Source organism: Gymnogyps californianus, chromosome 10 (genome assembly GCF_018139145.2).
Source record: "Gymnogyps californianus isolate 813 chromosome 10, ASM1813914v2, whole genome shotgun sequence".
Taxonomy (NCBI): Eukaryota; Metazoa; Chordata; class Aves; order Accipitriformes; family Cathartidae; genus Gymnogyps; species Gymnogyps californianus.
The window spans coordinates 23617127-23643042 of NC_059480.1; the positions used below are offsets into that span (position 1 = coordinate 23617127).

The following is a 25916-nucleotide window of genomic DNA, read 5'->3' on the forward strand; positions in this document are numbered from 1 at the left end:
AGTCTCGTTTGTGACAATCATCCTCACAGTCATAATTGCCAAGATACCTATATTTAAAAACCCGGTTAGCTATATTGAGTGCATATATTTGTCATGGTTTAACCCCAGCTGGCAACTAAGCACCACGCAGCCGCTTGCTCACTCCCCCCACCCAGAGGGATGGGGGAGAGAATCAAAAAAACCCCAAAAAACTCGTGGGTTGAGATAAAGATAGTTTAATAGGACAGAAAGGAAGAAAAATAATTATGATAATAATAATAAAAGGACAATAATACTACTAAATGAATTAGAATATAGAAAACAAGTGATGCACAATGCAATTGCTCACCACTCGCCGACCAATGCCCAGTTAGTTCCTGAGCAGCGATCCTTGCCCCCCCCGCCAGTGTATATACTGGGCATGACATCATATGGTATGGAATATCCCTTTGGCCAGTTTGGGTCAGCTGTCCTGGCTGTGTCCCCTCCCAGCTTCTTGTGCCCCTCCAGCCTTCTTGCTGGCTGGGCAGGAGAAGCTGAAAAGTCCTTGACTTAGTATAAACACTACTTAGCAACAACTAAAACCATCAGTGTGTTATCAACATTATTCTCACACTAAATCTAAAACAAAACACTGTACCAGCTGCTAGGAAGAAAATTAACTCTATCCCAGCCAAACCCAGGACAATATTGAATACTGCTGTTACTCAGCAGAAACATGGACTTGTTGAAGAATACAAAGTCAAAATAGTTATGCTGAAGCAGCAAAACAATTGTGTGTCTCTGTGGATGCAAGATGTATGAAATAAGAGCAATTAGACCAAAACCAGGAAAAATGCATGCCTTTGCTCTTCGTAAGGAGTGGTCCACCCAGATGACAGCAATGCTTGGGGAAGCTTAGTGTAACGAGACGCATTTTTCTGGGTTTGTGGGTTGCCAGGGCATTGTCTGCTCCTCCCCACGTGGTGTGAGGGATGGCCAGCACGGAGATCTTGTGTCATGGATCTCAGGCGTTTTACATCAGCCTCCGAAACAATGCTCGCAGCTTGTTGAGAAACAGTCTCACTTCAGGCATCATCATGCTTCCCTGTGGCTGTAAATGCCTCCCTGGCTGTGTCTGTGACACCAGCTTTTTGGGAAATTTTGTTCTCATGGAAGCCAAGGGGCTTGTGTCCCCTGAGCGTGCTCTAACCACAAGATAAACCTCAACTTCTAAATCATGGGGTTTGCTGTAGCAAAAGGTTAAGCTCTACTGATTACAGAACTGGAAGCAGTTCCCAAAGGAGAAACTAAACTAAGCACAGTCTAGGTCCAACTTTCCTTCAGTCCATACTGCCGAGCTGCTGGCTCAGGGCATCAGCCTGTGGGAGAGGAGGATGAAGCTCAAATGGTGACTGCTAAATGCCGCATACACCAATGCTGAGTGATGGGTGAGCTGGTTGAAAACTAGCCTCGTCACGACGTTGTTGGGGCATTGCAAATAACTGATACGTTCCAGGAAATGAGGGGCTGTTCTCAGTGATGCCATAAACAGTGAAAAGAGAGCAGGTTTGTCTTGTAAATTACTAATTTGAAACTACCTTGCTCATTTCTAATTTATGTCAAATTGCAGCTTTTAGAGACCTGTCAGGGTAGCCCAGCCCTGCATATAGCCAGATAAATAAAACTACACGATATTAGGCTGAAAACATATTGCCCTGCAATGTACCAGCCTTCCCGGTATGAGGGAAGACTGTGGGGGAAGAGTGTTTGCAGCACCAAGCACGGTGGAAGCGGTGAGGGTGGCTTTTCTGCCCAGGCTGGTACACCCTGCCTGGGTGCAGGTCCCTTGGCCCCGGGCTGTTTGTGGCTGGGTTGTGATCTCTGGATGATCTCCTCGAGCTCCGAGGCACGGTTTTGCATGCACGTACTATAATTTTGGCTGTCTCCTCCATAATGCTCACACTGGCCTGGTTTCCATCGATCACCGGATGACACAAGTCTGAGCATCCTTGAAGTCCCCACGGCGGGTCAGCGAGCTGCTCAGGCTCTCCTCCTGATGAAGGTTTCAGATTTGGCTGCTGCAGGAGGTGGGGAGAGGGGAAAACACCTGCAGCCTGGATCTGAACCCCCCCTCCTCCCGGCTGCCTTTTTCTGGAGCTCCCGGGGTGTGCATTGGGGCATCCCTGCGTGGCTTCTCCTTTCCTGCAGTCACAGGAATATCAACCTCTTGCCTGTCCAATATATTAGTTTCGGACCAGAGGGCTGCAGGTGCTCACATCTCCTTTCAGTGGTACAGTCCAGCGCAGAAATAAGCAGATACCCTAAAATCTTTCACCAACTTTTTTATCCAGAAAAACTAGAGCAATATTGTTCTTCTTCTTGATATTGAATCCTTTGGCTGGCCAACAGCCAAACCTGTGTTAGCCCCATTCTGATGCTCCGTAGGGACTTTGTAGGCAGAAGTTACTGCCCCGAGGTAAAATCCAGCATGCAGTGACTGTCCTTGGCTGTGGGGTGATTGAAGAAAGTCTGGCTGCCGGTTTTCTTGTTTCTGAGCTTGTTTGCAAATCTGTCTTCAATTGTGGGCAGATCAGAGGAAGGGAAAACACAAAGGATCTGTGGGGATTGCAACGTTGCTGCAAGCCCGAGCCACTGACCTTTCAGCAACAGATTTTGACCTCATTGTACCATCTGGTTTTGCTCTCCTTTGTCAGAGGAGAGGAGCAGGAAAGCGTTTTTGGGAGGGTGGGGATAGCAGGAGCGGCACTGACAGGGGCTTTCCCCTGGGCAGGGAGGATGAATGCGGCGTGCATGGGAAACAGTGTGGAGGTGCAGGCTGGGAAGGAGGAAAGGAGCCCGTCAGCTCCATGGGTTAGTCAGACGTGGTCTGTCACCCTCTTTCATTTGAACTTCTGGGCTTTGCTGGCAATAGCAATGTGACTGCACATTGATTTTTGCAAGAGTCAAATAGCCGTCTGCCAAAGGCAGTGCCACGTTTTTTCCATCTGTTTCCATTCCAGAGTTTTCAGTTATCAGCCAAAGCCAGCGCTGCAAAAGATGTGACGTGGCGAGGCAATATCCAGTTCCTGATGTAAATGCAATGAAAATTTAATGCTCTGATAATGGCTAATGCCCTTACCTCTTTGAAGTCTGCGTGAGAGCTTGCATTGTTTAGCATTTATGCACTAGCCAACCGCAAATATCAATTTTATTACTGTTGTATCACTTAAAGAAGTTAAAGGGATGACAAGCCCGGCACAGCACTCAAGCGCTGCTATTGAGAGGCTTGAGGGAGAGGAGAGGAGAGGAAGGAGCATGGAGACACCAGGTCTGGTTGGTAGGCGCTGTGCTGGGCAGTGTGTGGCCTTTTGTCCCTAGGAAAATAGGTTGGGTTTGAACCAGCTCACTTTAAATACCTTGACAGGAAAGGAGAGATGTCCAGAAGTGTGAGATGAAACATCAGTGATGGGGGGAAGGCCTGTCTAGGAAACTTCTAGGTGTGTATTTGTCTTTGAGTGCCACAGCCGCAGCTTTGTTTCCTCGGGGTGCGTGCTGCATTGCATCCATGGAACGCTGTCGGTGGCGGTGCCTTGTCCTGCCATCTCCTCACCTGTCACTGTGGCTGCGGAGCTGCGCCGTGATCGGTGCTGGCCGCTGAGGTGATCCAGGTTAAACATAACTTTATTTTCAGGAGGTCCAAGCTGGAACACCTTACGCCCGTTCTGCTGCCCCAGCCAGCAGCTTCTGACACCTCTTCTTCCCTCCGCACGTGGATTCAAGGCTGTACCTGACGTAGGCTTTTTGGGTGATGCTGAGCCGGCTTTTTAGGATGAGCCATGACACATTGTTCTGGGGTGAGGGCAGAGGGATGATGGTCCTGTAACAGCGGGCAGCCTGGTGTGCGGAGGGAGCTGGGGTGCCGATGTGCGCAGGGGTGAAGAGGAAGGCAGGGAAGGGCAGGTGGATGATGCTCTGGGAAGCCATGGTGCTGGAAAGGGATGGTCCTGAGCGATGGTTCGGTTGCGTCAGGTGGCATCCCTGGTTTGGAATAAACTTGTCTCCCGGCAGTAAAGTTGTCTTTCAAAGCAAGGGGCTTTGGTGCTATCAAGCTCCCAATTCAGAAAAGGACATTTATTCCTCATTCCCAGCAGTTTCAGTTATTGCTGCTGTAAATGAGGGTGTGGAAGTTACTTTGTTCAGTGCAGGGCTCAGCAGCTTATCTTGAAAAGAGAAGCGGCTTTTTGGAGCGTGGACAAAGTTAACTAGCAGGAAAAAAAAAAGGATTACGTATCAGTACTTTGTACACTAGGAAGCTACAGTCTGCAGCTTTCTGAAGTGCAGTTCCAGATTGCATTTGCTGGAGGTCCCCAGCCCACAGGGACATGCTTTGTGGCCCCAGGTTTTCACCGCAGCAGGACAAAAGGCAGGGAGGGGACAGCGTGGCTGCTCATCGCTGGCTGTGCCAGTGAAGGTGGAGGGGCTGCGAGCTCCTGTCCAGGCTGCAGCCTGAGCTGTGTGTATGGAAGAATTAGCCTGCTTTCTACCCAGAAAAGCTGCTTTTCTGTACTTATTAATGCAAATGGTGGAATTTTGTTCGGGAGCTCTGTCTGCCGTGGTGCTCAGTGGTGTTTCAGCAGCACCCAGCCTGGGGCGTGTGGGAGCAAGCAGCATTGGCTTTGCAAACCAAATGGGTGATTAAAACCCCACGGGCATGAGCAGCATCGCCTTGCAGAGGTTTATGCAAGTGAAGCGTGGCTGTTTGGGACCAGCAAAGGCTGTGATGGCCCTTGCATACAGGCTGGCTCCCTCACTCAAGCATCTGTGACCCCGACGTTTGGTTTGGGAGGCTGCAGAGTGCTCGCTCCTGTTGGCCAAGGGAGCAGCCAGATAGGAGAGTTGCAGGATCTCTTGTTTGGTGACCTGTGGGAGAGGGCTCCTTCTGTCCAGGGGAAGGAATTAGCTGAGGAGTCGTGTGCTGCTTAACAGCAATGCCCCTCAGTGCCGCCTCCAGAGATGCTCTGGAGACCAGAGGATTGGTTTGGTTCAGGCATGCAGCACCTGGACCAAAGGGCCAAATCCTTATCTACTGGTATACCACTGGTAATTAATTAGCCCTCAAAAGTCCTCAGCCATGCTACGGCCAGCAGCCTGCTTTGATGGTGGATGATGATGACAATGTGACAGCAGAGCTCAGGGTCAGGGTATCAGGGATGGCGGGGGGACAGGGAGAGTAACGTGGAGCGAAGCAGAAGCTGGACATGGAGAATTGAAAGAAATCCATGGGACAGATTTCCAGGGAAAAATGTTGTTGAGCCCTGAAAGACATCAGGATTTTGCACGTACTGACACACACATTTCACAGAGCCTCACCATTTGGATCTTCTTCTGTGTGTGACTGGCCCCGAGGGCTGCTATAGTGACTGTACTGAGATATTTTAAGGCTATTGTTTCAATGTTTTTGTCCTGACAATGTTTAAAGACAGAGGCTAATCACAAGTAACTGTTTCCCCTGAGCACGTACTCTGCCAGCACTTAATTAAAAACTACATTTCCATCTAGGAAAATGTCACTCGGGGCATAGCGCAGTTGCTTCTTGACTCAAAGCGCAGGAGTGGGAGATGCCGTCGCATCTCTGGCTGTTGGGGACGGGAAGCTGTCTGCTGTGGGGCTTGCTCAGCCTGGCCGAGAGCATGAACAAAGTTGTTTCTCATATTGGTTTGGCTCCCTTGCACAAGAGCTGCAGGAGGCAGGGGGAAAATGTGCCCCGGGGATCTCGCAGTATCTACTTTAGATGTGGATTTCCAGTAAAAATTAATAAATAAGGGTGGGCAGCTGAACTGCTATGAATTTTAAAAGTCATATCATCACAAATCGGATGGCTTGTGCAAGAATTTGGTAGAAGAAATAAATGAGCTTGAGTGCTGAGGACAAAGACATGGCCTGCGTTACCAGACTGACCGTATAATTATGTACTGCCTCTTTGTAGCAAAAATGCATTGCCCCAGCTGGAGACCAGGTTTAAATATTGCTAGCGAGGAGATCACTGATTGGATATGCACCCCTAAAGCTTGGAAATTCAGGTTGTTTTAAAAGCAGTTTATCATAAGACCTTAAGCAAGAACGGAACTTCTGTGCTGCTTCTATCACGCCTAAAACTGCTCAGGTGGAGAGGGCACTAATGCAGCAACGGGACAGGGCACTTATGTTTTTAACCAAAACATTGTTAAGCATTAATACTATTTTTAAGCATCCTTTCTCTTTATTACAAATGCAGTATAAATGGTGAATGTTGCACATATTGCCTTATTTAGTGAAATCCTGACAAGCGAACGGTGTCAGAGAAGAGCATTGCCTCCTAAATAATTCACTTGCAATGCTGTGCCGTCCTGGATGGGAGACAGCTGAAGGTGTTTATCTCTTGCTTTCCAGGTGATCCGTTCTGCTGCCGACTGGTCAGCCGGCATTAAATACCACGAGGAGTCCATCCACAATGCCTACGTCAGCGTGATAGAAAACAGCAAGCACTACATATATATAGAAGTGAGTGGCAATGAGGGAAAGCAGGAGGGTCCTGATGCTCTGGGCATGGCTCGCAGCCATCAGGAGGGTTGTTCTTCTCCTTGAAGTTTGGTCTTAATTTTTTATGAATTTAGGTACATATCATAGAATATGTCAAGTTGGAAGGGACCCAAAAGGATCATCATATGGATATTAATACAGAATCTGCTCTGAATTTTTGGGGCTGTTTCCATTGACTTCAGGCTGACAGCCTTCTGACCACAAAAGTAGACCTCTCCTTTATAAGCCTCTTTGCAAAATTGCCAGCAACTTTCATGGCCTGTGCAATAGTCTTCCTGTCCCCTCCATGGCTTTGCCGCGTCCCCTGTGCATGCCCAGACCTCCCGCTCACAGGGCTGGTCTTGCATCCGTACAGCCTGGAGCTGCAGGAATCTCCTGTGTTGGAGTGACTCTCAGCACTGGCTGAATGGAGACGCTTATTCTCCTCTTTTTTTTCCTTAGCCTCTTGTTAGGATGTTCTTTATGTGAACTTTCTAAGGAGTGTGATTAATAAGGACTAATTCATTCCCTAAGCGAGCACAGACACACACATCATTTAATAATAAAAAAAAAAGCATCAACTCAAATGGCACACAAACCCAGCTATCTTTAGTTGCTCTTGGTCTGAAATAAAGCATGCAAATATTTTTTTGTTCGTTGCTGGCAGTGTCTGACAGAGGCTTTGCTTGCTTTTCCTGCAGAACCAGTTTTTTATTAGCTGTGCTGATGACAAAGTTGTCTGGAACAAGATCGGCGATGCAATTGCTCAGAGGATTCTTAAAGCTCACAGGTAACCTGTTCTTAACAAGGCAATGAAAGTCTGCCAGGTGCATTTATATGGTGTGGTGCAAAATAATATCTTAATGGACACAACTGTACAATAGCTTTTCCAGTGCGGAACCGATGCGGTCGAACATCTGCTTGCGTTTGCAGCAGTGAGTCTCTTCAGTGGTTTCTTTGCAGCCAACAAGTGGTTTTCTGGACTTACCCTGATGCAAATGCATTTTTAACTGTGGAACTTGTTTAAAAGCAAGTCCTTTATGCTCCAGTTCAGTGGCACCTTTGCTCCATAGCCAACCAGTCTTGAACTGTGTGGTAAGACAAGTTAATGGGTGAGAAGGTTGAACTGGGATTTGCGGCTTATTTAAATTATCTGTAGAGAGGACTGGCTTCAAACAGGGGAAGCAAACACATTTTGAGGATTTGGCTGCAGGGTTCAGCTATTGTTTGAACAACTTTTTCTGGTAAGTGCTGGAGGGTATTCACAACCCCCAGCCATTGCAAGGGGACCATCGTTTGTTCCTGGATGGATCAAATCCAACCATGTTTTAGACGCTCCTTTTACTTCAGCACGCCTAACCCCGTGTTAACATTAATACCACAGGTAGTGGCTTGTCTTCACTTTGATCCTGGACAGCCTTGCTTAAGGTTGCTCCCTTGGAGTCTCTCTTTAAGATACATGTATGTCATAGTCTAAAACTGTATCCTGGTCTTGCTGGGCTGATATGCAGAAAACTTTCTAAACTTCTTCCTTTCATCTCTCATGTGCTTTTTTGCCATGCATGGAGAAGTTTCTTGCAATGATTATTTTTTCCATATTGTAGTTGTCCAGAGCTGTGCAGGGGCTGCTTTCCCAGAGGTGCTCTCTCCAGAGTTGCCGAAATTTCTCTCTCTTTGGCACTTGAGCTTGGAAATTCCCACTTGGGAAAAGGCAACCAACCTGAGACAGACAGACACCAGGGTGCGGGCAGTATCTGCAAGGCCACAGGAGCTGCCATGAGACAGGCTTTGTTCAGAGGCACTGTGGAAAGCGGAGCACTATTCAAACTGGGAAGCACATGGGTGTTATCTGCTATGCCATTAACAACAGGGCAGAGTAACAGGGTGGAGTTGCTGGTAATCTGTGAGCTGCAACGCATAGCCCAAATAATTGAAATTAGATAAGGATGAAAAGATGGGGTGGATTTTCTCACTCGGGCTAAATGAGGAGCGGTGCCAGTGCTGCTGGAAATGGCGTTGCTGGTGTTTGCATTGCAACCTCGAGGCTTGCAGGCAGCCGGACGCGGCATCTCTGTGCCAGTCGGTGTCCCCCTGGAAAGCCGCTCTGGATTGCCTTTCCTGCCTTTGGGAACTGATTGCGATGGGCCCTTTGCATCCGTTGCCTGCTTTTAGCAATGCTACTGAGGTAGCAGCAAATTCTCCAGGTAATCTGCTAAGATTTTTCCTCTTATATAAAGTTGATATAAAGGGTGTCATTCTATCCAGACATCAAAAAGTCTAGTACAAAAGGGAATCGCACAAATTCTTCAGTGACCCATTTTCAGATGTGATACTCACTTCTGTATTACTCCAATTTTATGCCAATATTGTGCCAGCTTAATGTCAGTGATTCCTAACTGAATGTAAGATTCAGATTCTGCGCACTCCAGAGTGCTTGGCATTGCCTAAGATTAAAAGTAAATTCAGACCTAAATGGATTGTATCATAATGCTCATGTTCCAAACTGACCTGGGAAAACAGCGTAGGTGACATGCAGATGTTCAATTATAAATTAAGTTCTTTAGTTAAGCTTGTACACTTCTCACTCTTCTAGACTAAATATTTTCTGCTGATGTAATTAATAATGTTCTTTTCTTACTTTCCTCTTTTTTTCATGGGTGGCTCTTAACTAGTTTACTAAACACTGGGCTTAAGACAAACAAGCTGCTTTTTGGGGAATGCTTTTGTTGGTCGATCGTCATCATGATACAAACAGGCTTCCTTTCAAAGTCTCTTGTTGAGTACGGGCAAGACCTCATTAACTGTTTCTGAGGTCTGCTGTCAGACTAACGCTAGTTTACCGTGCATAGCACAGCTATAAGGAAGCGCTGGTTGAAATTAAAGAAACACGGGTCCTCACTGTCTCCCTCCCAGCGCAGATGAGACCCCAATTCTTCACGATTCCTGTGCGCTTAAATCCACAGGCACAACTTGCCCGAGGCCAAAAACTACAGACTGGCTTACCTTCAGACTGCTCCTGAAATGGTTTTGTCCTTGATTAAACTGTGTTTGCCATCTAGTGGCAGCACCCTTCAATGGAGCAGCATCCTCCTCCTCTTCCTCCAGGGCGCAGGGCAGGGGATCGCCAACACCCAGGGGCGCCTGGAAAGCCCTGGCAGAGCAGATGCATCTGGCTTTTGTCGGCAAAGAAAAGCCGAAGGTGGGCTTTAAGAAAAGCCCCAAGCAGTGCCACAATCGTAGCTTTTGTTCTGAATCACATCACAGTTAGGGTACGGTTTAGTTTGGAGGAACTCTGGAACTGAGTTTCTGTGGGTTGCAATGTATCAGTGAAATACTTACCTTCCTTGAATGGTCAGTGTTTTGCTTGTGCCCTGAGCTTTTTCCACTTTTTGTGATGTTTCTGACTTCTGAAAACCAGGATGTAGTGGGAATGTCAGGTTAGATTTTGGTTTTCTGCCTGTGATAGCTCTGTAATCTTTGCTGTGCTCTGCCAGGCAGTCGTACGCACCGGTCTACGCCAGTATCGGTGTGACTGGGCTGTCGGGGTGCTCAAACGAACTTTTATAGTGGCAGACACAATCTGCAAGATAATTAGCCTGCCCTTGAACTTCAGTGAAAAAGTTTCTTTTCCTTTAGCTTCTTTTGTCATCTGCTGAGAGGAAATTATTCCTTCTCCTCCTGAAGGTCTGAGCACTCGCTGAGGTACTGATGACAAGTGATGAAGACCTGAAACTGGAAATACGCTTCACACTTTGCTCCCTTAAAATTTGTGTAGTAGCTTTGGATGGAAACCAAGTTGGTCAGCACAGGGAAAGTGAAACCGAGGGGACTTCACCTTGTACAAAGCTGTAACGTTTTGTCATGGTTTAACCCCAGCCGGCAGCTAAGCACCATGCAGCCGCTTGCTCACTCCCCCCCGACCCCTGGGATGGGGGAGAGAATCAGGAAAAAAACCTTGTGAGTTGAGATAAAGACAGTTTAATAGGACAGAAAGGAATGAAAAACAATGATAATGATAATAATAATATGACAATAGTCATACTAAAAGAATTAAACTATACAAAGCAAGTGGTGCACAATGCAGTTGCTCACCACTCGTTGACCGATGCCCAGTTAGTTCCTGAGCCGTGATCCGCCCCTCCCAGCCAGCTCCCCCAGTTTATATACTGGGCATGATGTCATGTGCTATGGAATATTCCTTTGGCCAGTTTGGGTCAGCTGTCCTTGCTGTGTCCCCTCCCAGCTTCTTGTGCCCCTCCAGCCTTCTTGCTGGCTGGGCACGAGAAGCTGAAAAATCCTTGCCGTAGTATAAACACTACTTAGCAACAACTAAAACCATCAGTGTGTTATCAACATTATTTTCCTACTAAATCCAAAACACTGCACTATCCCAGCTGCTAGGAAGAAAATTAACTCTGTCCTAGCTGAAACCAGGACACATTTGCAGGCTAATATTCCCCCAAACTATCGTTTCAGGGAAAACAAGCGTTTCCGAGTATACGTGGTGATCCCGCTGCTGCCTGGGTTTGAAGGAGACATTTCGACTGGCGGGGGGAACGCGCTGCAGGCCATAATGCACTTCAACTACAGGTACTGCAGGCAGCCCCGCTGCGGGCAGGGCTGCCGGAGACCTCCCTGGTCACCTCTGCCTGCCGCGGGGGGTGCCCAAGGCTCCGGCTGCCATCAGCATGGCGTCACGCTAGATGTTGTCCACACGAGCACGCGGTGTTTGGAAAAGGAAGAGGGAACTGTTTGTGTAGCTTTCACTTAGTACTTCAACTCATTTATTTGCTAGCCTCCGGATTTGCATTAGGAGGTAAGGCGATGCTAGCCGAGCAGGGAAGTGCGGTGGGTAAAGCCCGGTGCTCTCTGCAGTGAAATCCCTGCCTCTGCCCTGGCACGGTGGGTCCCCCGATCCCTTATACAAACCCCCCCGATTCCTGGCTCATCAGCTGCTCCCTGCATGCAGCGTAACGCTGCCAAGTGTTTGCTTTCCTTTTAGCTCATCAAATCAGGACTTACTCAGCCTCCCGCTCAACCATTCCTTTAGGCACTTACCACAGCTTTGACTGCGGTTCCTCCCGGCAGCATCCCCATCGCCACTGCAGCCGGGGAGGGAGCGCGCAGCCCTGTGGGTTCGTTAGCTGGGCTTTGTCTCCAAAACTGCCTTTCTGGTCAATACTCTGCCCGTCGGCCCTGCGAAGGCAACGCTGCCTTCCCCGACGTGGTTCCTGTGCTCCGGGATGGATGTTTCTGGGCGCACACAGCAGGTCTCATGGGAAGGACTGAGACGCAGTGGTGCCAGGTAGCCCTCCGCTGGGAATGGGCTGTAGGGGAAGGCAAAATGGCCCAAGGCAAGATGGTTTTACTGGAAAGCTGCTGTGTTATGGTATGGCCAGGGCGCAGTCGGTCTGCGGAGACTACTGCTACCTCTGGAGTGAAATCTCCCTGGTCTGCTGGTCTGCAGGGGTCCTACTGGAAGGACGAGCGGGCAGGAGACGCAGGCAGAAGGAAAGCAGCATGTCTCCCCAACCAGGCCCTTCTGCCTGAGCTTTCTTCTGCAAGGGCAACCATAGGTCTTGAGAAATAGCCCATGGGTTGGCTTTTTTTGAATGAGATGCCGGCTGTGGCTTTTCCAGCCCAGCCATAAAAACGCAGACTCCCTGACAGGGTGTTCTGCACGCGTTGACTTTTTTTCTTGATGGGATTTCACATCCAGACCTGTGGCACAGACGGTAGCAGCCCTGTTTGTAACATGTTTATCATCATTGCGATGTGCTCTGGAAGACAAAAACGCTCCCCGGCTCCTACGCGGATTGGTACAAGCTCCTTTAAGAAATGAGCAGTCCTTGCTATATCAACAGTTGTTTGGGAAAAATGTGTGCTCTGGAAGCACTGTGTTTCTTCTGCTTGCATGGGGTATTTAAAAGGCATCTGTGTTTGCAATTTACCTCGCCCAGTTCTGCTTCAGCATATGCTGTTGCCTCGAGTCACGGTGGTGCTGACAGCTGCCTACCTTCTTTCCAGGACCATGTGCCGAGGAGAAAACTCAATCTTGGGCCAGCTGAAGACAAAGGGTAAGAGCTTTATTCCTCTCCTCTATGTTGCTTAGTCTTGGGATGCTGCTGTTCGATGGAGACATCTATAACACATAAATCAGATTCTCCAGCTTCTTATTAACGTGGGCTGGCTGTGGCTGAGGGATTCAGGCGTGGACTGGGGTATCTCACAGCAATGTGTGCTACGGGCTCATGGGGCTGGTGAGTGACCTCCTCCTCCGCTGTCACCCCGTGGCGAGGTCTGTCGGGTCATGCAAGCCGTGGCCGGTTGTCAGACTTTGCACTTGGATGCAGCCCGGATCCGGAGGAGGGGAGGACTCCAGGGAGGAGCACGGCGTGGTTGCAGCTGCTCAGGATCATGTTATTTGGAAAATGCCCTGAGCAGGGTCACGCTTCTGGGAGCGACAAGCCCTCAGCCTCCCCCGTGAATCCCACCGTGGGTTTGTTTCTGGCAGTTGCCGAACACTGAGAGGGAAAACCTGCCTAAGCAGGACGCTGCTGCTGAGTTGCTTCCTTGCCGTGAGGATGCCCGTTTGAATTTGCTCTGCTGGGAATCAGAGCACCATGAAAACCCGCGTGTCACAAATACGAGGGGCGTACATAATGCCTCATTCGTTCTAGGTCTTTGTGTAAATCTGAACTGCAGACAAGTACATTAGGACATGTTTTCCATACTGTGCGTGGACAAAACACCTGCGTTGGCCTCCTTTCTGCAGGATCTGCAGAAGAACAGTCACATAGTCCAGTTATTTTAAGGTGTTCAGATCAATTGTGAAAACTTGCGTGCTGCACAAGGGAGATTGGGGTCATTTCTCACCAAAGTGGAAGTATCCAAGCAGGCAGCGGGTCAGAGCAGCACAGAGGGCCCACAGGCAGCTTTTAAAGTCTGTTTTTAAAGAAACTTATTTCCATTATCTGTTTGTCTATTATTTTTTCAAAAAGTCAAAAGTGAACTGTTATTCATATGCATCTTTATATAAAGAGGGTCTTTTCTCTTTCGTCTCTCTTCCACCTCCCTCATCCCATCGGTTTTGTTCTCTTTTAATTTTCAGTTGGAGATAAGTGGATAAACTACATATCATTCTGTGGACTTCGAACATATGCAGAGTTGGAAGGAAAACTAGTCACAGAGCTCATCTATGTTCACAGCAAACTGCTTATTGCTGATGACAACACAGTTATAATCGGTGAGCAGGGGGCTTGCGGGAGGGGTTTGGACTACTCGATTATATCTGGATTAGTCCCTTCGCTTCTCTGCCCTGTACTCAGTGCAGGCTGTGGTGCCCTGTGCTTTTCTATGTTGTGATTTCTTTCTTGTGAAATATTTTGCTGTTTAAAAAAACCCCCAAAAACCAAGCTCATAAATTCATCAGGAGGGTAGGTAGGAGGGAGGAAAGGATTTGGAGGGCTGTCATTTAATTTGTTTTTCTAAAATGGTTTTAAATCTCTGTGTAACAGTGAAGAGAATCCCAGTGCAGGGAATATTGTCCATCTGTCTTGTATCAAACTCTGCTCTAGCAGGAAGACTTGTGAGACTTGTCATCTGTTCCTTAAAGAACAGAATGTGCCATAAAATTTGGAAGGTTTGGACAACATGTGTCATTTATCAGCTCCATTTCCTAAGAATGGGGAAATATGTTATAATGAGTAATAGATATCATTTCATCCGTTTCTTTTACCATATTTATTATGAGATCACAAAGCAAAGACAAGAGACCTCAGGCTCAGAGTTCTACATTGCAGCAGAAAAGCAGAATTTTAGCCTGTTTCTTTAAAGAAACCCTTTTCAATCTGTTGTATCAGCAACGAAAACTTTGCCAAAGAATAACTTCATACCGGATTTTGCAAGGCTCAAAATACTCCCCTCCTTCAAAGCAGCAGTTCAGCCTGTAGTCTCGGATGACCTGTGGTTAGGTTTGCTCCTCTGTTACCCTCTCAGGGATCAGATCCCATCTCCAGTAAGCAGAGCAGCCCAGAGGTGGTTTTAATATTACAGCAGGAGCAGTGTTGTTGCAACTGTGATGGTCTGGGGGCCTGAGACAGCTCTTTAATTTCTATTTTCTGTACCTGTAAGCCTGAGGATGGATTTTTATACAGCATGTGCATCCATGCCGGCTGGTGAGGTGATGGGGAGCCAGTGTCATCCCTTTTCCACCCAAGAAAGAGACAGCGCCTGGAAATAAAATGCTAATGGGGCCACCGTGCAGGAGAGGGAGGTGAAAGGACAGAGAGGGGCTTGGCTCATTTTTCCTCTGGAGGTGTTAGCTCCCCTTGAGTTAATTCAGTCACTGGGAAGGCTTAATGGCTAACTAGTGCCTGGCAGTCTCTTACGGAGCTGGGGGCTGTGTCTGGAGATTTCTTTTGTTGTTTGGTCATTTCTGTGGGTTAATGACCTGATGACTCCTATCGCTGGCTGCATCTTGCTGTTCCTTTGGAGCCAACAAGCGCTGTGGTATCCCCCATCCCTTGCCTTCTGATGGCTGCGTGGGACAGAGAAACCTGTTTGGGGGATAAAGCCTCAGCTGGTCTCGAGCAATGCTGCGGGTGTCAGACCCTGCATGGCACATTGCAGGCTGGGGAGCTCCTGCCATGGTGCAGAGTCAGGGCTGGAGCCGCCATGCGAGCCCAAGCGCACCCAAACCCTTACATGAGCAGGGTGGTGCATTTTGGAGAGGGACACCCACCCCACCCCACCCCAAAGGCACAGCCAGAGCCGTGCAGTAGAAATGCAACGGAGGGGAAACTTCTGCTGCCTTCCAGCAGCTTTGCTGGGGACTGAAGTGGTTATTTCCCAGGGTGCGAGCAGGGAGCTGTGCACAGGACACCCGTGGGTCCCACCGCCGGGGAAGGTGTTCCCCCTGCACCCCTCTGGAAAGCAGCCCTCTCCTTTCTGGGGTTTGGGTTTTATGCAGTGTGCGCTAGTCCTGCAGCAAGCACAGGGCAAGGAGTAGAGAAGAAACATCTCCCGTGGTCAGAAGGTCCCCCAGAGCCCTGGGGTCTGCTGCTGCCTTGCTGCGTTAGCAGGGACGGTGCCTGAGCTCTTGCGTCTGCGGACACAAAAGTGTGGTCCTGGCAGGACAGGAGGGTCTGGGTGTTGGTTACCCACAGCAAGGAGATGACGTCCTTCCTCCTGGAATCCACCTCCTGAAAAACCCCTACCTTCCAAATGCAAATGAAAAACTTCCCCTCTTTACACTACTAAAGATTTTCCCATGGATCCCATCCTGCATCAGGTAACTTGGTATGCCAACCAAATGCAGTTAAGACCTTTGAAAGCTGTGGCATCCTTCAGCAAAAGCATCTGGGAAGTTACAGAGAGAGTAAACTTTTGGAAATGTTGGCCTGGGCTTGGCTATGATTTAACCACCTTCCAAGCCTGGAGCTTTTGAAGCCTGCAAAAAATAAGGGTTTTTTTTTTCCCTCCCCCAAGTCCTGGCTCTCAGGGTCTGTGAAGCCCATAAGGAAGCCCTCTAGTTGGGGTTTTACCTAGCAAAGCCATAGATCGTCCCCCATGGAGATGAGGGATGTAGAGGGCCCAGGGGGTGATGGGTGGTGATGGAGGATGTGCAGGAGCATCTCATGCAGCGGTGGTGCATTGCCAGTGCTTCATTTTCCCCCTTGCCAGGCTCTGCCAACATCAACGACCGCAGCATGCTGGGGAAGCGGGACAGCGAGATGGCCGTCATCGTGCAGGACACCGAGACCGTCCCCTCCGTGATGGACGGGGAGGACTACAGTGCTGGGAAGTTTGCCCAGTCCCTCCGGCTGCGGTGCTTCAGGTGGGATGCACAGGGCTGGCCGAGTGCGGGCAGCGAGTGAGGATGCAGGCAGGGCTTGCTCAGGCTTACACCTGCCTGCAGCCTTTCAAACCAACGGGGCTGCTACTGCCTGCTCAGGTTTAGCATTGCCTGGCCTGGATTTAGGCCAGAGTTTTGCTGTTGTTTCACTGGCGTTAGCCTTTCTCACACCGCTCCTGTCCTCAGCTCGGCAGCTTGACTTACAAATCGTTTTGCTCCAGGATTTCACTAGGAGAGCTCATAAACAAGACAGTGATATTTTGCCTCCAGATCCTGTTTTCACACTCTCTCAATTTTGGGTGGTGGTGTCTCTTTCTAATGGAAGTTTCCTCACTTGGAGCAGCCATCTGGCCCGCAACACGGCTGTTTTTTCATTAAGACCTTTTTCTTTTTCCTCTCCCCTGCCCCCCCCCCCCCCCCCCCCCCCGTTTCCCATCTGAACAGTTATTGCCAGAAAAAAAAAAGGAGAAACTCGGGCAGCGTTAAGGCTGACAGACTATTGCAGGGGACGGGAGCGAGAGGGCGCTGAGAGCACGCAGGGCTTGGCAAGTCCCAAGGAAACTTTTCCTCCCCTGGCATTTCTCAAGAGGGGGAGCACCCGGTGCTTCAGCCTCCATGAGCATCAATCCCTTCGTCTTCTCAGGGTTGTCCTTGGCGGCTCCGATCTCAGTCCGGAACACCAGGATCCCGTCTGTGACAAATTCTTCAAGGAGGTGTGGATTTCTACGGCAGCTCGCAACGCCACCATCTTCGACAAGGTGAGGAACACGGCGCCTTCCCCCTCCCTCCTTCCCACGTGGCAGCAGCAGATGCCAACGGGAGAAGCAGCACGGGGAGAGCAAGGGCAGCAGGTCCAGTTCCTGGGGCTGGACCTTCAGAGATGCTTTGAAGGAACGAGTAGTGTCGGATGCAAGAGCTATGAAAAAGAAACTGGAATTTGTGCATCCTCGAAGTGTGACAGCAGCCCAAGAAGGCAGCAGTTCTGATTTCTCCTTTTATTTGTATCAGCTGTAGCTCCAGTGAATGGCCATGGTGTACTTACTACTTCTAGTTGGCCATAGCGTAACTGGAGTAGAAGCAAATTTTACTTTTGGTTTTTAATGAGATTTTGCAGTGATCAGAAAAAGCCCTGGAGCTTACCCTCTGCCTGCTCCAACCATATCACAGATAGGCACATACCTCTTCCCTCCCCATTCTCCAGGCTGTTAATTAAGTCACTCCCATCCTGGGGAATTTGTATTAGATGTTGTGGTCTTTCTCGGGAACTCTGCATTGCAGTATTTCCCCCGCACTGACATGCCACTTCTTCTTTCTGTTTTGATCAGGTTTTTCGATGCCTTCCCAGTGACCAGGTGAATAATTTAACCCAACTGCGTGATTTCATCAACAAGCCCAAATTAGCGAATGATGATCCTGTGAAAGCAGCAGAAGAATTAAAAAAGATTCGTGGGTTTTTAGTACAATTCCCCTTTCGTTTTCTGGAGGAAGAGTACTTGCTTCCCTCCGTCGGAACAAAGGAGTCCATGGTACCCATGGAGGTTTGGACTTAAGAAGATGCAGACTGCTTTACATGTTAAAGTCTTGTTCTCTGGAGACAAGCTGATGAACGATATGGGATTTCGGAAAGCTTTTTATTGCTAAGGGAGGCGAAAAAGATGTCCACCAAGCTCGTGCCTTTCTTGAGGATTTTGGTGGAGGAACTTGAAGCAAATTGACACTAGCAAAGGAGAGGAGCAGAAAGACTTGGAAATTATGGCAAATGAGAAGTTTAACCTCTGAAGGAGTTACTTCTTAAGGCATGTTCTGAGCACCTAAAGGATGCAGGCCACTTCCTAGGACAGGAAACAAATCCCAATCGATGTTATTACTACTGCCAGCTGTATGCTGTGGTTGCATACGTACTGTGATCCTGCTGTGGCTACGCAGGGGTCGTGGGCTGCGTGTGCTTCTAAGGCTTTCGGGTATCTGCACGTTGTCTCGCTGGAGTCCCCCCATTTCACCCCTTTGTACGCTGTCAGAGCACGTCATGCAGCTCTGGCGCTGTCGGGAAGTGCTGCGTGGTGCTGCCTTGGGCTGTCCTACAGCTTGCCAAGTGTAGGTGTTTCACTTCTTAAATGGGAACAGACTAACAATCTTGTATCAGAATCAGCATTTTGGTCTCTTCTCCTCTCTGGGGGAAAAAAAAACCTGTTTCTCCCACAGCTAGAGCAATCAGCAGTCCTCATGCAGCATGGTGCTGCCTAGGTCTTGGCAAAGAGCAGCTTTCATGGAGCTGGAGGTGCTGGAAATCACTGGATTTTGCTGGCCTTTACAGAAACACAGCACGTCAGTTTGTTCAAACTGTGCATGAAGGCTTTCTCCAGGAGAGGATCAAGGTTTAAACTCAAGCCTTAGATTTCCAGAGCTCAAGGAAAGCAAGGCACTGCGTGTGATGGGACAGAAACTCAAAAGCCAGCATGGGCTGAACTAAGCCCTGCACTCTGGGTCCTCCATTCAGGCATTTCTATTGCAGTACATAGGTAGACCTTTCTTTCCATCTCTTTCCTCCCTATTTAAAAGAAGAGAAAGGCCATTAAGCTAGAGCTGACACCATGCTTAAACTGAGCTGACGTGTTGCCTTGTAGATGGGCTGAATGCAAGGGGAAAGGGGAGCAGTTAGCAAAGCCTTGTCTCTGGTCTACTTTGTTATTGGTCCAGCCACAATCTTGAGCTCGGTCATGCAGGATGTGTCTTCCCAAGCACAGGTAAAACTCAACATGCCCAGTCCTGTTTTCCATTTCTGTAAGACAGTTTCTAGAGCTATTTTGCATCTCACTGTGCAGCGAAGCAGCAATTCGATTCAGCATCCCTGGGCGAAACACTACCGTTCCTGGGTCGGGACCTCGCATGGTGGGTGCCGTCCTGGGTCTTTACTCCATCCTCCATCCTGCAATGAGCCGTGTCTCCCAATTTCATGTCCAGCTCCAACTGCAGTCCCGGGAGAGGTGTTCCCCGGTGGGTGGCCGTGCCATGTCGAACACTAAGAGATCAGACTGTTAGAAACGCCTAATGAAAGTCAGATCTGGAGAAGTGGGAGGCTGAGCTCCTCTACTGCTGCTGTGTCCAGGGGGATCCCTTCGCTAGCTGGGTTTAACCCTGTGCCCAACTCTCCTTAGTCAAAAGACCAGGTGAACTGGTATTTACTTTAGTTCACAAGCAAGTTTATTTTTTCCTTTTCTGGCTCTTCCAACAATCTCACCTGTTTTTGACTGGAAAAGAATCACACCGGTCGCCTCGCTATCCCCAAAATGTAGCTGGCACCACATTTTAACTGATTGTCTTCTGTGTCTTCAGACCTGTAAATAGGCACCAGGTAACTCTGTACCTGCTGCGTCACCCGAGTAAGTAACAACCCCAGACATTCCTCCAGGGCAGCCCGAGTCTCAGCCCCTTCCTGTGGTTTTCACTCTTTTATGCTCGTGTTTTGTAGATGCAATTGCCAATTACACTTCTTTCTGGTTGGTGCATCTGTGGTTTGGTTAGCCTGTTGGAAGTGCAAGTCCAGCATTTTATGTGATGATCTTTGGTCCAGGGGGTTGATGCTTTTGGCTGGCATGCTGTAAGCAGATAAGTACGTTCTCTTGATTTTTTTCCCTGAAAAAAATTGACCTGGGGTCACCCCCTGCAGAGCCAGAGCAATATGTGCCCCGACCATTTGCAATCAAGAAAGATCAAAGGTGTCTTGTTATTACATGTCAGTGCTACTTCAGAGCTTTTCTCTCCTGATATGTTTTTAGCTGTTTTAGTTTGAACAAAGCTGCTAACTTTAAACAATTACAGCCTGTCAGAGAATCATTGTAAGTCACACAGATCTGTATTCATAGTTGAAAAGGAAGCATTCAACCCCGCCACCCGTACACATGAACCTTGAAGCAGTGCAAGACTCCTGTCATCTTCTAAGTGCTCTTATTGTCCCTGTCCTCATATTAGCGAAGATTCTTGTAATTGTTAAATTATCCTTATATTGTCTTTTAAGGTGGTAGGTAGCTAATTACTGGGGCTTCATAACTCCAATGGCGTTAAGTCCCCCTCTGCCAGGCTGCTTTGGGGAAAAACCACGCATGTTCTCCAACACTCAGCCCACCGTGTGATGGCCGCTGGTCCCAAGTGACACAGCAGAGCCACAGAGGAGAGATTTCATTGACTGATTCTGTGTGAAAAGGTGCTAATTAAGAAGGTCTTTTGTTATTAAAGTAGCAGACGGGCCTCACATTGGCTCTCTGTCCGGGAGGAGGTTTCCCTCTGTGGGAACAGAGGAGCCGTGCTGAACGTCCCTTCCCTGTGTTGGTGCTAAATTCCTGATACCAGGAATTTAGTAACGTTCAAATGCGAGGAAGGTGTGCAAGGCATCCTCGGCACAGTGCAGAGAGCCCTGTATCCCCAGGGGCTTGTGCGGCCACCGAAGCCCCCCATGGATGTGGCACTGCTCGCCCCAAATAGATGAGGGGGCTGGAGCCACTTCCAGTGAAGGTACAACTCTTGTTCACACCCGTGGGCTGTGCTGTTTGGAGCTGGCTCCTTGGGTCCTGTCAACGGGAGGTTTATTTCTTATATTAAGAAGCCTGTGAGGTTGAACACCTTGAGAGAGTTAATTTCTGCACCTAAACAATCACTACTTCTTAGTGCGTAATACCAGCGTGGGTTTATTTTTAATACCTTCAAACTGGAGAGGATCACTCACAAATATACAGTACTGTAACAAGTGATGTGGATTCAAGCACTAGCAAACCCGGAAACATGAACTGTTTCTTGTGGCATTTATTTGTTAGAACTATAGGAAATGAGAACTTCTCCCAGGCTCAGACTTTATTTTGTAGTTCAACCTGAGTAGAACACCTTTTTTTTTTCTTTAATTTATTCCTTAACACCTGCCACTTTGAGAACTCACACTCCTTACCATATCTTTTTTAATAGTCTGGTATTTTAAAATATATGTTTTGTTATATAGATTTTGGACTGGATAAATGTTTCATTGTAAAGTTAATGCATGGTTTAAAAATTGAGGGATAAAATGTCATCATATGTAGGAACTTTACTAAAAAATAATTTGTAGGAGAACTACTCCAGTGCTCCATGGCAGATGCAAAGTGCTTGGCTCAGTTTCTGGTCTCTTGGTCTCAGTTTGTTGCCTGACTTGATGTGACCTTTGCTGGATTAAACCCCGAACACTCCATTTTAATTTCTTTTCATCAGGTTTCACAACATGATTTTGCAATCCTGGTGCTGTCCCTGGGGGAGACCTCAGTGCAGGTTTTGCCTAGCTGGGACCCTGACATTTATAATTTACAATATCTTTATTCCTTCCAAGGAAACATCCATGTACAATCAAGCTCAGATGCGGTTTGCTATTGTTATTTCAGTGTAAGAAATCTTTTGTGCACTTGTAGTTAGGACAGTCAGGGGGGTTTAATCTGTGCACAGAGGCTGCATTTGGGGGGACGTTTAAATGAATGGTCCTTTAGGTTAATGCCGTTTCCTTCTCCTCCTGCCGAATGTAAAGACCCAAATCCACGCTGGTCTAAACTGACACACCTCCATCAGCTGCAGAGCTGCTGCACTGGTTTTCTGGCAGAAAGGACTTGATCTGTAGGACACGGTGGTGGTCGAGGTGAAGAAAGCAAGTGGTCTCCGGACCAGGTATATGGGTAGAGGTTGGCACCTCTTGGGTGGCCCACAAGACGCGACTGCGTTCTCACATTTTGTGGCATTGTTTCAAACGGGCCATCCCTTCTGCACAGCTGAGACCCTACTGAAACCAGGAGCTTTGCAGAATCAAGGTTTAAACCAGGAGTGTGACGCCATGGCAGTGAATCAAGCATGCCAAATTAAGGTAGATCAAAGTGGAGCAGACCCACAAGCTGTACATCGACCACTGAATGCAATGATCCTCTTGGGGTTTCTCTTATTTTTAATTTTTTTTCCCCTGCCTGCTTTCTTGTTGTATTTTCCAGTATTTGTGATTATTCTATTTTTAACCTCCCATTGTGTGTTCATAGATCTCCTCCATGTAAATAATTCCGACTTACCTGACTCTTTCTTGACACTCGGGAAACGAGAAAAAGTGTCGGAGGTCACAGTTCTGGGAATGTTTTTTTTTTTTTCGAATTTGTGTCTCTAGCCAAACTAAGCAACAAAAGGAGAGCTTCCACTTCGAGTGTGAGTGCAGGTCTCCATGCGTCTCTACCTTCCGACGGTGCAGTTGTGAACACTGAATATCCCTTCTGTGAAGGCTGCTGGAATTGAGTTTTGTATCCTTGTTTCTGCTAACGATTGCTTTCCTTTCCACTCCATTTGTATCTGGTAAATGAATGTGTATTAATGGACTGAAAATACAACTGATCATCATGTGTCACAATATTTGGCTTTGGTCTCGTTTCTGCTTGTTTGGGGGACTGTGGCTGCATCCCACTTGTGGGCTGAGTTCTGCCCTTGCCTTGCATTGGCAGTGCTGCCCCAGCAGCCAAGACGCGATGGAAAAGGCCCAAGGTCGCAATAAAAATGGCTAGACTCGAGTCATTTGGGTTTTTCTGGGAGAGAGAAATTGCTGAAGTGAAACAGCATAGAAAGAGAAAATTGGACTTCTTAAATAAATTAAAAAAACCTGTTTTAAAAGAGTTTTAATAATCCAAAGGCATTATGAAAGGCACAGACAAAAACGGTCTGTCTCCAAAACAGAATTAACTTGCCACTGTCCCTTTTAACTTTCAGTAGAGGAAATTCAGCATAGAGAGAGGAAAAAGCAGATTACTGGTATCCTCCAGGGGGAGAAGAGATGAATAAAGCATCAGTGGCATTTCCAAGCTCTCTTGCAAACTGAAAACATATTAACTTCTCTGTTTCTTAGGTTTCATCTCCTTTCTCAAAAGCCAAAGGGCTCTCCGCATGTTCAAAACTTCCAGATCCAATCTGCGCCCTTGATAAACACAATAAACCAAGATAACAGAGCCGGAGCTTCAGGGCAGGGGTGTGTTGGTGAAAGGCAGGCAGCTGCTGATTGACACCGTCAGCTTCTGCTGCCACTCCGACACCTCACAGCTAATTACATGCTTGCTGCATCACGCTTACGAGGTCTTGCAAGCAGAGCTAACAGCAAGCAGGAGTGATGCGGACACCTGCCAGTCACCGTGGGGCGCGGGGGTGCTGGCTGGCAGCAGTGCAGGCACGAGGGTAACGCAGGGCGGCTGCGTCTGGCCGGCATCGGTTGGTTTCTGTGCTAGCAGCGCAGGAGAGCCATGGTATCTCAATGCAAGCTTATCTCAGTGTGAAATTAATGTGAAACTGGAAGCAGTCCTGAATCTAGAGAGTTTAGGTATCCGTTGGTAGGAAGGATCCTTTCCCTTTCCTACGTGATGTAGGGGCCCAACTTGAGGGCACTGTTGCTGCTTTTGCTGGTTTGCCTCTCCTACATGTAGGCACACAATGCTTTTATTGGGCACAACTGCATCCACATCCATCAGCCCATTAAAAACACAAGTGAAGGCCAGGTTACAGGCTATAGCTGGCACAAGCTGTGCAGGGGAGGCAGGAACGCGCTGCCTCCGGCGAGGGCGATGGCAAAACTCCCTTTGACTTTCCTACAGCCTAAGCGTTTGCTTGATGAACGACTTGCAAAGCCTCTAATTTGATGGCTCCTCGCTGAGCAGAAGTGCAGCCCACGCGTACCTTGAACACAAAGTGCAATTGCCGGTATGTTTAATAGACCTGTTCTTTCCAGGATGGATTTCTCCAGCCACTTTTGTACCTAGGCTGTTCCTGCCTCCTCTCACAGGTCAGCTCCTCCATTGCTGATGTGTCCGTAGGCATCCCATGCCAGAGGCTGGAGAAATCCTCTCCTCCACCGCAGCACCAAGCAGATCTGCTGTCTGGGCCTTCGTTAGCCATGCATTTATGCACTGAGCTCTCAAAACTGTGTCAACTTTTTAATTAGTGCCGGCCTTTTGCGTGTATGAAATTACTAATACTCTTTAGTTATTTTTGTAGAGGAGGAAAGTAGGGAAGAAAGAAAGAAAAGGTTTTGTGAGATGGGTCTAAAGGCACATGAAGAAACAGGTTTCTTCTCACTGCTAAAAATCAATCTGTTTTAGTTTCTCTGCCATTGTGCCGGCTCTTCAGATTTTCAAGTACATCTCTGAAGCGCTGATGCGGTGGAGCGAAGGTTTTTAGAGCTTGAATCACAACAGCACTGTGAGTGAAATGCTCAATTTTTTTTTATTGGAAAAATTAAAAGTGACAGTTTCAAAATTGGTTCCACTGCTTTGATTGATTACTCAGAATATTTAGCTCAAAATTATTATGGCAAGATTTTCTACTGAGGCTCGTGGCTGGGATGGAAATTAATTGGGGGGGGGGGGAGTTCTTAAATTATTCTGCAAAGGAAACTGTTTATACCCAGAATCAGTGATGAGTAATCTCTCCATATTCAGGCTGATCTTGATAATTAAACATCCTGTGAGTTCCCATTTGAGGACAAAGGAGAGGAGGCCAGGGAGAGAGTGTTATCATGGCTTCACAGGTTTCTGTTATCTGGAGATTACTGGTGCCAGCGGAAGCGGGGGAGCCATCTGCATGCTGCTCAGGAGCTTTGTGCTCTGCTGATGGCCTGTCCACAGGGTACGTCCCTACTGGGAAACCTGCCCTGGGCCAAGGGTTGTGCATTTAATGAGGCAGAGGAGTGCCAGAGTCCTGCTGGGGCAGATGTGCTGGAAGTCACCCGTCGGGGAGGGAACCTGAGGGACACTGAAGGTGGCGTGGGCACAAAAGAAGTTCAGGTAAGAGCTGGACCCACCTCTTCAGCTGGAGAAACCACCAGGACCAAGCTGTGCAGTGGCTGCACTGGGACTTTGGCACCCCTGGATGCACCACACTGTCCAGGCAGATGCCATCCCACCACCTTGGTCTTCAGCTTCCCTTATCCTTGCCAGGTCCCTGTACGCTGCCTTACGTTCCTGCAAAAGGCACAGCTTAAAAGCAGGCATGTCACACATGCTCTGGTGTCTCTAGACGGCCGGCTGCTCTCTCGCTCCAGGTCCTTCCGGGATGGGAGAGCTGGGACCAGCTGGGAGAGAGGGGACAGGCAGGCTGGGCTGTCACCCAGAGACATCCCAATCTTCCTGGCTCCCTCCTGCCCACAGCTTTGGAGCTCTGTCCTGCTCCTGGTGTGCTGCCTTCGGCATTGATCTGATTCCTCCAGTTTATCTCACAAAACAGGCAGAAAAGTATTTATATTCTCTTCTCTGGGTTGCCTTCTTTATTTCGTTCTTTACCAACCAAGCGTACATTAAAGGACCCCAACCAAGCCTCAGTAGACTCGCAGGCTGGAACGTGCAGGTTGTACGTCCAAGACAGAAACAGAAAATGTATCCTTCAGGGGACAACTCAGTCTCTTTGCCCAGCTTTTTTCAATTTCAACTTGAAAAATGGGTTTGAGACTTCAGATTCTGTTAGGGGTTTTTTTACATTTTAGGATTTCATGTTTCAGACATGCTTCCTCTTGAAATAAATA

The 25916-nt window shown here is 48.2% G+C and overlaps 1 protein-coding gene across 2 annotated transcripts in view; it reads left to right on the forward strand.

The window, feature by feature from the left end:
* Positions 1–22769, forward strand: part of PLD1 (phospholipase D1) — a 68718-nt gene extending 45949 nt beyond the window's left edge. For both annotated transcript variants that reach the window (XM_050902144.1, XM_050902143.1), the window contains exons 19-26: positions 6391–6501; positions 7221–7309; positions 10996–11109; positions 12547–12596; positions 13631–13765; positions 16204–16357; positions 17019–17133; positions 17701–22769. In XM_050902144.1, the coding sequence (XP_050758101.1) occupies positions 6391–6501; positions 7221–7309; positions 10996–11109; positions 12547–12596; positions 13631–13765; positions 16204–16357; positions 17019–17133; positions 17701–17925 (993 nt within the window). In that variant the 3' untranslated portion in view covers positions 17926–22769. The remainder of the gene's footprint in view (positions 1–6390; positions 6502–7220; positions 7310–10995; positions 11110–12546; positions 12597–13630; positions 13766–16203; positions 16358–17018; positions 17134–17700) is intronic.
* Positions 22770–25916: the final 3147 nt, after the last annotated feature.